This window comes from Phaseolus vulgaris, chromosome 6 (assembly GCF_000499845.2).
Source record: "Phaseolus vulgaris cultivar G19833 chromosome 6, P. vulgaris v2.0, whole genome shotgun sequence".
Classification (NCBI taxonomy): domain Eukaryota; kingdom Viridiplantae; phylum Streptophyta; class Magnoliopsida; order Fabales; family Fabaceae; genus Phaseolus; species Phaseolus vulgaris.
In genome coordinates, this window is record NC_023754.2 from 29416940 (window position 1) to 29429946 (window position 13007).

The following is a 13007-nucleotide window of genomic DNA, read 5'->3' on the forward strand; positions in this document are numbered from 1 at the left end:
AAATTTACAAAGGTTAAGGAGTGAAAAACAAGTAAATAAAGTAGAGATTCCACAATCGAGTCGTGTGGACCACTTATCCGAACACTAAATCCAAATCGATCTTATAATTTAGTTAAATTACTATTTTTTACCTTTTCTTTATTTTGTTCTTCATCTTATTAAATACTTATTTTACTATTTTATGTTTTCAATATGAAACAAAATTATTATTTCTCAAAGTTATTAAGAAAAATAAATTATTTTTTTTCCAATCATCTATAATTATTCTAAATAAATTAAATTAGAATGCATTGAAAAAAGCACTATTATAAATATCTCCGTTTACGTTACATAAACAATATTAGTTCTCAAATAATATACGTCACATAAAAAATGAGGTTGGTGACAAATGATCTCATAAGCTCCCATTTTGTGATTTTTTTTAATGTTGAAAATTTAAATAACCAACAACCCTCTTTTTGTTGGTTTATAGTGTTATGAAAATCTGGTACGAGGTTGTATTTTAAAGCATGATTACCTAGCAATTTAAAATTATATATGTTCATTTTGACAAGTTTTTACAAAATTTACCACAAAATGTAAAGAAAAAATATATCAAGAAATTCTTAAATGCATAAAATCCTTAAAATTCTTGTAAATTTATATTATTATTTTTTAAGTGATTTTTTATTTTATAATTTTTTTAAATTAAAATTAAAAAATTTAAATATAACAATCTTTGAAAATTTCTTTAAAAAAATATTTTTACACAATATGTTAAAATTTTAAAAAAAATCTTTTGTATAAATTTTGAAAATCCAAATGAAATTCACCTCTTAAATCATTTCAAAATTTGATTGATTATTTGAACATGAATGGAGAGATAATAAATTCTCAAAACCAATTATTCTTTTCAGAGGGTAGGGACATTGTTTCAATCAAACAACCCATCTTTTGTCGTTTCTTGTTTTTTTTTTTCAAACCATAATAATATTTTGATATCTGCTTCATTTTATTTGTAATAATATTTTTTAATAAAAATATAAACAAAATATAAAATATTAAAATAATTTTTAAAATTAAAAAAAAAATATTAATATTTATTGGAGTGATATAAAAAAATCATTTTCCTTTTGCAAATTAACTTTAGGTATCTTAAAGTACAGAAAATACTTTCATCTATTTTTGCGGACAGCATCTTCCATTTGAGGTTTTTTTTTAATAAAAATATTATTTTATTATAAAATTCATATAAATATAGTTGAAAAAGTATAAATAGTACTCTTCCATTCAAAAATCATGTCTATATATAGAATTCATATTAAAATAATAACTTTATTAGTAAGAACATATTTATAAATTCTATGATATGATTTTGATTGAACATAACCATGTGAACGGTTTTACTTTACATAGTTTTGTTTGGTTTACTATGTATATGTTACATCAGATGCAACCAACCCATTTTGGCCACAGAACACATTGGAATATCTTCCCCATAACAAAAAAAATCTTCATTTACGAATTAAGAATAAAAAAATATTTTTCTTGGTCGTATTAAATACTATGAATATATATGTTTCATTAATAAATATTGGAAATAAAATTCTAAAATTCATTAAAATAAAGATAATTTTAGTATATTGGTAATATTATTTATATATGATTAGTAAAATGCCTTATATTAAATTAGAGACATAAATCACTTTCATGAGAGTTAACATGATACAAAAAAACCTTAGGTAAAATAACAATTATTAATATAAAATATTTTAATAAAAATATCTGTTTTTTATGAATATTTTTAAATTCAAATATATATATATATATATATTTTAATCATATTTTTCTTAATTTATTAAATTGAATTTTTGTTGCCTACAACATATATGTAATTACTTCATACATTACATAAATACACTGGAACAGTATTTTCAATTTTACGTTACAAGATATTTAAGATTTTATAAAATACTATTTCGCTAATATTTCTTGATATGATAACTAATAAAAAGATTGTTTAAATTCTTCTTTATATTCTAAATTTGATTAGAGTTAAAGTAATATATATATATATAGTCATTTGATACTACTACAAAAATAATTAATTTTATTAAAAATCTATTAAAAGAAAGGAATCAAACCTAGGTCTAATATATGTTATCTCAAAATTTATAATCAATATACCAAATCAACATTTTTATCAAAATAATAATAATAATTATTATTATTTTTATTATAATAATTACTATTCTTATTATTATTATAATCATGCTTATTATATACTATTATTAATAATAAATACTAATATTAAAATTCATGAAATAGAAACCAATTTTTAGAGACAAAAAATAATTAGTTGCTATAAACCATTTTAGAGACTAAAAAAATTTTGGTTTCTAAATTAGTTTATATTATTGTTAAATAGTTTTTAAATTGGTATCTAATTAGCAACCATTGGTAGCTATACCAATTTAGAAACCATTTAACAATAATAGAAACTAATTTAGAAATCATTTTTTTTAGTTTTTAAGATGGTATCTAATTTAGTTACTATAAACTAATTATTTTTTGTCTCTAAAATTGGTTTCTATTTCATGTTTTTCTTGTATTGTTAATACTGATAATAATAATAATAATAATAATATTAAAAATTTACATAGAGACATTTTTATATAACATTACATGTAGATTTTTTTCGTAGATAATGCAATATCACTACAAGAAAATTATTAAATAAAAACTAATTTTAGAGAAAAAAAATAATTAGTTAGTGACAGACTAAAAAAATTTAAATTTCTAAATTAGTTTATATTATTGTTAAATAGTTTATAAATTGATATCTAATTAGTTACCAAGATTTTAACTACCAAATTTATAATCTAAATAAGTGATAGTTAAAATCTTGGTAGCTAATTAGATACCAATTTATAAATTATTTAACAATAATAAAAACTAATTTAGAAACCAAAAATTATTTTAGTCTCTTAAATGGTTTTTAATTTAGTCACTATAGTAACTAATTATTTTTGCCTCTAAAATTGGTTTCTATTTAATGATTTTCTTGTAAATAAAAATTAATATACAAAAATATTTTCATATATAATTTTTTAATATTATTATTATTAATTATAATGTTATTATCAATATTAATATTATGATTTATTATTAATAAAAATAATAAAAGTAATAATAATATTAATAATAGTAATATTAGTATTATTGATAATAAATCATAATATTAATATTGATATTATTATTATTATTATTATCATAACAATAATATATATATATAAATTTACATTCAAACATTTTTTAGTATATAATATAATTTATAAAATAGTTCATATATAATAATACACATTACATACAATTGAATATAAATACTGAATTTATAGATGGATAAATATTCAGATGTAATACTGAATTTTACAGTGAGATTGAATTTTTTTTAATTCGCGTATACAGGAATTATGACATATGTACGAATTGTTTTGTTAATACTACTTTTTTCACTGTTATCTTTTACATTATTACTATCCACTATTTTACTTTAATTAGTTTTTTTTTTCTATTATTTAGACTGATTACTTTGGTTATGAACTAAAATATGTCATTTTAGAGCATGTATTGTAGTGAAGTAGTACATAATATATATACATGAATAATTTTTAAATAAAAATAAAAACTAAATGTAATGTATTAGACGGTCTCAGCACCAGCAGTGTGAAGCAGTGTCATGACATGTTCTTGCATTATGGAGAGGTATGGGTTATTGGTAGTGTGATACATCAAAGGTACCATTCTAGCACCATTGAGGCAGATATTGGCAAATGACGATGACAACTGATTTTGGGTCAGAATCTGTTGGTTGAGACGTTTCCATTCAGATTGAATCAAGTGGGAAACATGGTTCTGTGCGTCTTCAGCTGAAACGTGCTGGTGCTCATTCATGTAACAATCAAGGTATGATCCATCAACTCCCTTCTCATCTTTCTTCTGCATTTTTTTCAAATATTTAGTTACTACATCACGTGTTTACAGTATAATAATACAAACACTTGTTTGCATCCCTACCTTGGCTCCTTCCAGATCATCAGATAGACGAAGAATTTTTGCCACTGAATAAATAATTTGGGGAAAGTTATCCATGACAGCAACACTCTCCATATTTATAGACTGATCCAAGAGGAAGAAAGCATAGAGAAGCAACACATGCACTCCTGAGCTCACAATTCCATTGTTCAAGTACTCCTCTGATCTTGGCAAATCACCACCCTTCAACCAATGTGCCTCTTCCATGAAAGCATTCAACAATCGCACCCACTGTTTCATAAATATAAATACTTCATTTTTCCATTTACTGCTACTTTCCAAAAATTTCTGCTACTTATTCAAGCAAAATAATTGATGTGATCAAAACCACCAAATTAACATAGAATAAATTGACTTTTACCGATCTTTTTAGGGTGTCTATAGGGTTTAATCCATGTTTTTTGTAGACCTCTTCGGCGAAATCATTGGTAGTGTCGTAAAGAACACTTAGACACATTTTCATAAAACCTGGAAGCTGCTCTGTACCACCCAATTCCCATCTGAAATGACAGAAATCTATTCTTTGTGAGAAACCAAACAAATGTAAAAAATTAGCCAATATAAATATATTGAATCTATATATATATATATATATATATATATTCAATATGTACCTAATAATAGCATCTGTAAATAAGGTAAGCTGGTCTAATGTCCCATAAGCATCGAAAATGTCATCAACAATATAGATGAGAGAGATAAATTTAGTGAGTTGAATCCTTTGTTGTGAAAGGCATGGATTTGTGAGGCACGCCATGGGCCACATGTACCATTTAAGGGGTTGGTAACTACGGAATTTCTCCTCCTTCGCCATTTCAAGGGTTTTCCACCATCTGTTATAATTATAAGGTGAAAAAGTTACTGATTCGTAACTATTTAAATAAACAACGAAAAGTGAACACGTTGCTTCTAAAGGGATTAATAGCTATGAAACTTACTTATAAACTTCAGTGATTTCTTTCTGGTTCATTAAACTAACCACGCAGGAATTGATTTCAGCAAGTTCCTCCAAGCAGCCGATCCATTCATTATTGGTGTTGAACTGAATTGGGAAAATGTTTGCATCCCTGAATCTTGAAAACCCATGATGAAGAGGAGAGTGAAGAGTCTTTGTAACATGTATAGCTTGAGGATGTTCTTCGTGTCTTCTAAGCCATGCATGAAGAAGTTGAAGGCTGAGGTACCCTACGTCGTCAACACTATCTTCTTGAACTCCTAGTTGGCTTGCTTCATAAAGGGCACTCAGAACCTTCACATCTTCACCATATATCTCTTTGAATTTTCTTTTCTCGTTCTTCAGAATGTCAAATAAATCTGATACAGTAAAAACTTGTTAGTTAATCAGTATCATAGTCTATTTAATTAATATAACAATTTTAGTTAGTGAAGCATTCAAACCTGCATTAACATAATAACCTCCTTGTCTGAGCAAGCGAAATGCAAGTGCAACTTCATAGAGTTGATCATGGCTACTAAAAAAATCAAAATCACATGGATGGTTGCTCAATATGAGTTGTTGTTTTTGAAGAACCAATTGAATCTCTTGTTCAAAGTGGTGCTCAATGCCAAGCCTTTGGATAATGTCAATCATATGCAAACTCTCCATTGGATTTTCTCTGATAAGTTTGTTGGAAAGATGCTTAGCTTCCTTCAATAACGAAGCCTGTTTGACGTAGATAACATCCTGAGAAACAATGTAGCTGAAGATTAAAAGATTGGAATTCAGTGTATGGTATTTGTGTAAAAGTAAAACGCACTCACTGTGCTGGAATATGCTTTGAGTGAAACGGACTTTGGTTTCGGACAAGCCTTTAAAAATGGATGGTTTGAGTGAATTTGGAAGAAATGGGTATTTTGGGAACGTTGAAGAAATCTAAAGAATGAGTCTTTTGAACAAGTGGGGGATGTGGCACTGGCAACTGAGCACAATGGTCCTGTAAATCAGAAAGCATTTCACCAACCATCCAAAACAAAAAGGTTAAGGATGTTTTTCACACCATTATTTTTCTCTTATGTTTATTCAAATTACAATTTTATAAATTATTTTTTGTTATAACATTTCCTTTATATTTATTATTATTATTTTAATATATAAAATAATCAGTTTCAACTGATAATTTCCTAAGAAAAGAAAAAGCACACACTTCACTTGGCTCCCTCTCTCTCATTATATAAAATAGTTAAAAAGAAAAATATTTCTTCACAATAATTTTTTTTATAAAAAAATAAAATTGAGAGTATTTGAGGACAGCACTAATATTGATCTCTTCACAACACATACTCAACAATTAATCTTTTTAATAAGGATTTCTTAAAAAAAAAATACTTTCAACATAATAATGCTAAAGAATAATTAACCTTTGCCGGATTATAAGAAAAAACGACAGAATTTTGTACATAGAGAGACAAGGAACCAAATTTTCATATTATATTTTCATATAATGAATTAAAAATTAGCCTATCTTTAGTAGTTATATAAAAAGAAATAACAAGTAACTATTTTATACATATATGAAGATTATAATTAATAATAAACCCATTTAATACTAACATAATTGATTTTGTGGAACTAATTAGTTCATCAGCCAAAATTGAGTTAAAAAATCAACTAGTTATATGAAGAAGCTGAACTTTTGTTATGATAGTTATAATTGACTTGCGTTTTTTCATCCTAACATATGAAGCACTCTAATTGAAAGTTCAAAGTCAATAAATATATTTTTCAAGTGAACAAAATGAATCTAAAAAGTTAAAATTTATGAAAAAGTGAGATGAAAGAAGTAAAAGAAAGAGATGTTAATGGGGGAGAAAGTAGAAATGAAATTGAGAAGAGGACCTTGCATCTGTGAGAAAGTAAAAAGGCAAAGCACCTTCTTTTCTCAGTTGTTTCTGTTTCCTTAATTTGTAATACAATACCTTGGATTTGGGCCTTCTTATATAACCTATTAACCAATCATCACCACCGACAATTAAGACAACAAGATCTTACTGTTTGGATTTGAGATTAGCTAACACTTGATTCCATTACCCCTTATATCTTCTTAATTATTCATTGTCAGCTTTGTTGTTGTCTCATATGTTTTCATGACTTTTCAATTTATTGTGCCTTTCATTCAACTTACTGCTCTTATCTAAAACCACCTTCTTAATTTTATCATCCTCTGCCCAGTGAAGACTTTACGTGATAAAATAACTCACCACCCTTTTTTTCATAAGCTACAATGCAAAACGTAATCTTCTATTTCCTGTTATAGATCTTTGTTTCTATAACCATTAAATGAAAATAAATAAAGCAAAATTAGTTCAAGAGATCCATTAACCCTGTGAAACTTTATTTTTAGTTCTATTCTACGTGTTAGGAAAGTGTTGAAAAAACCCCACTTTTTGATTCCTCTCATTTGGGAAATTATCCACTAATGTGGCTTATGAAAACAATAATTCAATTCAAAGCATGTAGCTCTCACTTTATTTTCAGTCGTATTCTACGTGTTAGGAAAGTGTTAAAGAAACCCCACATTTCGATTCCTCATTTGGAAATTATTCACTAAGGTGGTCTATAAAAAACAAAAACTCAATAATTCAATTCAAAGTGTGTAGGTCTGAGTAGTTTCCTTTTGCAACAAGTTATTTGTTTGTTTGTGTGAATGATTAATGGTTTATGAACATAATTGTTGTTAATTATTGCAACTTTGTGATGTTAATTCAGTTGTAGGAGTGTCACAGAGATATAGTACAATGTCTGTTTTATTGTCCTATTTCTTGATTTTTTATACAGAGATACGTCTAAAGTGTCCCTTTACATTCATTTATTTTTACTGATAAAAAAAATTATTAATTTTTACTGATAAAAAAAATTTCAGCTTAAGATTGAAAGTTATATGAAGTGGTTTATACGAACATTATTTTTTTATTTTGATGAGGAGTTCATGCAGTATTATTGAAACCAACTTAAAACAAAAACATATAGAATATCACAAATGTTTTAGAGTTGTAATAAAAAGGAGGAATGACTTTAGAAATTTCCAGATATTTTCTCAACCATCAAGCAGCATGAAACTCCTTCAAGCAAGATATTTGTGATCTTATACAAAATGAGTCTCTTGTAGGTAATAAATATTTTATTATTCTGCATAATTAGAAAGAGCAAAATGTAAATCTAAATTTGAAAATTGAACTAGTTATAAGATATGTCACACACCTAAATTTGAACATCAAGAAGTCAAAGTATATAAACTAAAAAAGATCTTTTTATGGTTTCAAACAAGTATGAGAATCTCTAGTTAAAGAATTTATATTGCAAATTGAACTTTTCAAATGCATATATGAATTTCGAATTTATGTTCGTTAGACTCCAAATTTGGTTATAATAACTGGTTATAACATGTTTACACGTTGATGATCTTTTGATTACATAGAACCATAAGGACTAAAAAAACTAGAAATTAAATGCATTTAAAAATAAATAAAAATTTAAGAACTAAAATCAAATATAACTATATTTACATAGATTGAAAATATATTTTAATCTATATTTTTTTTCATTAGTTACTCTTAATCTCAATTTATTGTGAAATTATTTATTACTCGTCTTTTATTTTTTATAAAAAAAAAGTGTAGGATCTGGTTAAAGAATTATTTAAGGAGGTTAAATAAAAACATTAAATGTTTTTTATTACTAAAAATATTGATATTTTTATTTCTAAAAACATTGAATTTTTAGTGCCTATATGATATTTAATTTAATTTTATCAGTATTTTAATTTCAAAAATAGTGTTTATATATATATATATATATATATATATATATATAAAAAAAAAATTAATGTAAAGGCAAAATTATGGTTGATTCTCCCTACACCCAATCAAATTGGACCTGCACCCAATTGTATTTATGAAAGTACCGAATTATCCTTAATGAAAATGAAATTAGGGTTTAATGATTTATGCACCCAGTCACACATCCAAGTTCGTTTCTGCCATTCTCGCACCCAACACCATCTCTCGCGCACGCATCCTCACATCTTAGTTGACATTTCTCCTACAAAGGACCCCTTGAACAAACATGAAGTCAGGAGCGCGAAGGTCCTCCATTGTTTCGCGAAGGTATGAGGGTATCAGCGCACCCTACAAGCTTTTTCAAAATAAATATGACAAGGTACAATTGAATTTTAGAATGTTCGTCGAGTATCAATCACAATAGATTGGGTGCAGGAAGAAATTGCTCAAAATTATTGTTCACTGAAAGCCCATTAAGAGTGAGCCTTTGTTTGTTGCATCGAACTACCCATTAAAGAGAATGAGTCTTCGGCCCAAATAAACAAACAACTAAGTGTGTGAACTAATATAATTTAAGACAAATTCTTCCTACACCCAATATTTTTTAACCCACCCAACATAACTTTCAATTTCCGAAAATGCCCTTCATTTTGGAATTAGAAATCCAAAATTGAAAATAAAATAATACATTCCGGAAGAAGAGATTATTCTGTTCCAGAAATAAAAATCCGAAAAAAAATAATTATCACCTAATAATTTTTTATTTTATTTTAAGGTTTATAAATAAATTACACTATTATTAATCTGAAAAATATTAATAGCCCTGTCATTTGAATATATGTCTGTAAAAGCTAGCCAATTCCATAATTAGAAAGGTTAAAGTGTCACTCTAGCCTAAATCTCTTTCATTTGTATTAAGTATTAAGATGTTGATCATACCAACCCAGTTTTTCATGGTTCCATAACATCTCAAATCCTATTCATTACATAACATTTATTTATCACTTTTTTTATTTATTTCAAAGAGCTTCTTTGAAAAGGTAAAAAGAGACAAATAAATGGAACAATTTTGGAAAACATGCATTGTTTGGTTGAAAATAAAGACGAATAAGAGTTTCAAGCCCTTTTATTTCTAAAACTGAAAAGAAATAATATATATATATATATAATTACTCTATATACATAAATTATTTATATAAAAATAGTTTAAATTTATTTTTTCAATCAAACAAATTTTTACTCTATATTTCATTGTTTTTCTTATTTTAAAAAATCTCGTTTACCTACTTCTTCTCTATTTTTTTCCTTCAAAAAAGTAAGAAAAATCTTATATTTTTTATAATTACAATGTAGAACAATAGGGACAAGTATCTAGATTGGTTACACTAATAATAGTTTATTCTAAGCTCAGTAGGACAATTATTTTCTTTTCTCCTCTTCTTCTCATATTGTTCTGAGTTTTTTTCAAATTGATTATAATTTACACGTTCTCTTTTTTATAACAAATAAATGAGATTTTTTTTATAAGATCGGTATTAAGACCATTTTATCACATAATTAGGAGCTCAGCTCATAACTTCACGGTCTCCTAATCTCACGTGTAAGCCAATAAGATTAATAAGTTCATAACCACTAAAAATTCAGATATCCGTATCAAATCCGTTTCACTCTATTATTAGATTTATGATTTAGGATCATATAAATCTTTCGGAATAAAAAAATCTATGGTTGATTTTGTTACACCTTGCACTTTACAATCTATTATCATTATTATTATTAGTTTTAAAGCGAATTCCAAGAATGACTACTTAACACAAAAATTTGTTGTTAACTGTTGAGGTTAATCAATTTATTTGTTGCCATGAGTCACACTTCTTCCGCATAATCAGCCGATGCTGTCACCAACGATGTCCTCTGGAAGTATCCATTCTCAAGAACAGAAACACCAACATGATCTCTTGCTTAACCCCATTAGTCTTATTTTAATAATCTATGACATTGGTTGCTGAATTTTTTACACACCCACTTCAAATTCAAATTCAAATCTATCAAACAAGTGATGATGCTGAAATGACAGTAGGAGTTTTGTAGGTAGGTTGACACAATAATCATTCCTCTCAGCTGCACAAAGCAAACAACTGACATATTCTCTTGTATAAATCATATGTGAAATCTGTTACATAGAATATGATGTATCTGTACATGATTTGCATAACTTTACTCCTTTAATACTTGAACACTACATACACAGAGATAAACACAAAATTCAGGGTCAAAACTGAAACTAAACATCATGAACAGAGTTTTGGCAAGTACATAGCATTGCTCATAACATGAGTCCCTGACCTCTTCAGTTGGGTCCCACTCTGCATTCCTTCGGAATCTCCTCTAAGCTCTTCGGCATCATAGCTTCTCTTTTCAGCCTCCTCTCTTACCTCCATGTTCTTGAAGCTTTTACGAAATACGGATTCAAAAAAGTTTTTCAAATGATCATTTTCCTGGAGCAAGGTTTTCATTCGGCTTTGTTTAGTAACATAAGCTCTGGGTTTTGCCTCTGAAGGAAACACCAAGTTTCGAGTAAGATGTCTCAAAAGTTCTGCTGACAGCTTCTCGTGGTTCAGTGTACAGCAGATAGTTATCTTCTCTTTGTCACTTACTCCTGCATGGACCTATGAATCTATATCAATGACTGGAAGAGACTTCATAAAACAATACACATTTATACAAAAAATAGTTGCAGCAATGATCAATTAGAAAAGCTGCATTCAAGTATTAGAGTCTTGCAATCATTGAACAATGCAAAGTGGTAGTTTACCTTTAGATACATGTCCATGGCTAGGTATAATTGATCATGAGATTCCCTTGCAGTATCTGGGATCATGGTAATCAATGCTTCAAACTCATAAGGTTTGAGGTGGGGATCTGGAGCAACTTCCACAAGGAACAAATCCATCATTTTGGCAACTCTCTTAAGTCGATTTGAATTTAACTCAAAAGTGTCTCCCAAGAAAAATATGTGCAGCAGTCTAAGGACAAAACCAACATCGTATGCTTGATCCCTCCCATGTGGAGATGGAAGAAGTAGATAATCAATTGTTGTTTGATCCAGAAGAGGACCTATGAGACTTTCTATCTTGTCTATGAAACTTGTGCTCATTTTCAAACCTACAGCCATTCGATTAAGATTGAACAAATCCTTGCAAGAAATTGATCTCAAATCTAGCAGCAAAAGAAGATTGATAACAACCACGGTAGCCTCAATCTTCTCATCTTGTACAGCACCTAGACAAGTTGAGTTGTGATAGTGGAACAGAAATCTAGAGACCACACCATGATCAAAATCATAAGATAGCATTGTCCTTATGACCTTGTCCAACAAATCAACCCTCAAGAACAAAAGATGTTCAAACCACCAATTGGCCCCAGAGCAGTTATTTCTCAGGCTGTTATTGCTGCTTGTATCACAAGAAAACTGGAAGCTGGATCTGTTGGAGGAACATGTATTTGGACTTGTAATGCCTGGTGATGCCAGTCTCTCTATCAAGTGATCCATAATTCTGTCCAGAATAGCCAAATAACCTTCGGAAGAAAATAAGTGTTGACATTGTTTCAATGCTTCAACGAGCTCAGACCAAGTCCAGAAACGAATTCCTTCAAGAAATTTTTCAATGTGGGGTTTCAAGTTGGGTGTTTCAGGACCATCATCACATTTCTCCATGAAATGAGCAGCAGAAGATAGCAGGGACATGTTTGATGGAGATGGAGTTACCTCCATACTACTACTGTAGCAAAGTCGTGCTATGGTCTAAAAAGCATGTGTAGCCATGGAAAGTCGCAAAATATAACTTTCACTCCCACATTTATGCCCAAGAGTTACCAAAAAAGTTGCTAAATTTACGGGACAAAGGTCACAGAATATTCTGCACATCATTAGCTGGCCAGGGCAGCAGAATTATTGAAAAATATTTGATTTCTTTACCAAAGAAAGTAAAATAGTTTATATTGTATGAAAGTCACAAATAAGGCATAGGAAAACAAACTCTAACTCTCAGAAGTCATGTTACTCTATCTTTATGATCAACCAACCGTATTGATATATATTAAAAATTTCAATAAATGACAAATGTAAATTTCTTATGAATTATAATTATTTCTTG

The 13007-nt window shown here is 28.0% G+C and overlaps 2 protein-coding genes across 4 annotated transcripts; both read right to left on the reverse strand.

Moving 5' to 3' along the window:
* Window positions 1-3570: 3570 nt before the first annotated feature.
* Window positions 3571-6987, reverse strand: LOC137832679 (neryl diphosphate diphosphatase, chloroplastic-like). 2 transcript variants are annotated; one of them, XM_068640979.1, is made up of 8 exons: window positions 6911-6987; window positions 5836-6008; window positions 5473-5758; window positions 5013-5388; window positions 4689-4907; window positions 4436-4574; window positions 4057-4305; window positions 3571-3978 (listed from the first exon to the last, which is right to left on the reverse strand). In XM_068640979.1, the coding sequence occupies exons 1-8, from the start codon at window positions 6915-6917 to the stop codon at window positions 3682-3684; spliced, it is 1746 nt and encodes a 581-aa protein (XP_068497080.1). In that variant the 5' UTR covers window positions 6918-6987; the 3' UTR covers window positions 3571-3681. The 2 variants fall into 2 exon arrangements, with proteins under 2 accessions (XP_068497080.1, XP_068497082.1); XM_068640981.1 differs by lacking the exon at window positions 5836-6008 and having other exon boundaries at window positions 6911-6977.
* Window positions 6988-10961: 3974 nt separating this feature from the next.
* On the reverse strand, window positions 10962-12747 carry LOC137832681 (BTB/POZ domain-containing protein At3g22104-like). Of its 2 annotated transcripts, XM_068640983.1 has the most exons (3): window positions 11666-12747; window positions 11197-11519; window positions 10962-11089 (listed from the first exon to the last, which is right to left on the reverse strand). In XM_068640983.1, exons 1-3 carry the CDS (start codon window positions 12623-12625, stop codon window positions 11068-11070), a joined length of 1305 nt encoding a protein of 434 aa, XP_068497084.1. In that variant the 5' UTR covers window positions 12626-12747; the 3' UTR covers window positions 10962-11067. The 2 variants fall into 2 exon arrangements, with proteins under 2 accessions (XP_068497084.1, XP_068497083.1); XM_068640982.1 differs by having other exon boundaries at window positions 10962-11519.
* Window positions 12748-13007: the final 260 nt, after the last annotated feature.

Excerpts from the sequence above, each read along its gene's own strand:
- LOC137832679 (XM_068640979.1), bottom strand. Across the intron at positions 4,908-5,012 it reads GAAATCACTGAAGTTTATAA|ATGGTGGAAAACCCTTGAAA; the intron begins GTAAGTTTCATA and ends TAATTATAACAG. Across the intron at positions 4,575-4,688 it reads TTTACAGATGCTATTATTAG|ATGGGAATTGGGTGGTACAG; the intron begins GTACATATTGAA and ends CTGTCATTTCAG.
- LOC137832681 (XM_068640982.1), bottom strand. The coding sequence starts at position 12,625 with ATGGAGGTAACTCCATCTCCATCAAACATGTCCCTGCTATCTTCTGCT. Across the intron at positions 11,520-11,665 it reads CCATGGACATGTATCTAAAG|GTCCATGCAGGAGTAAGTGA; the intron begins GTAAACTACCAC and ends ATAGATTCATAG.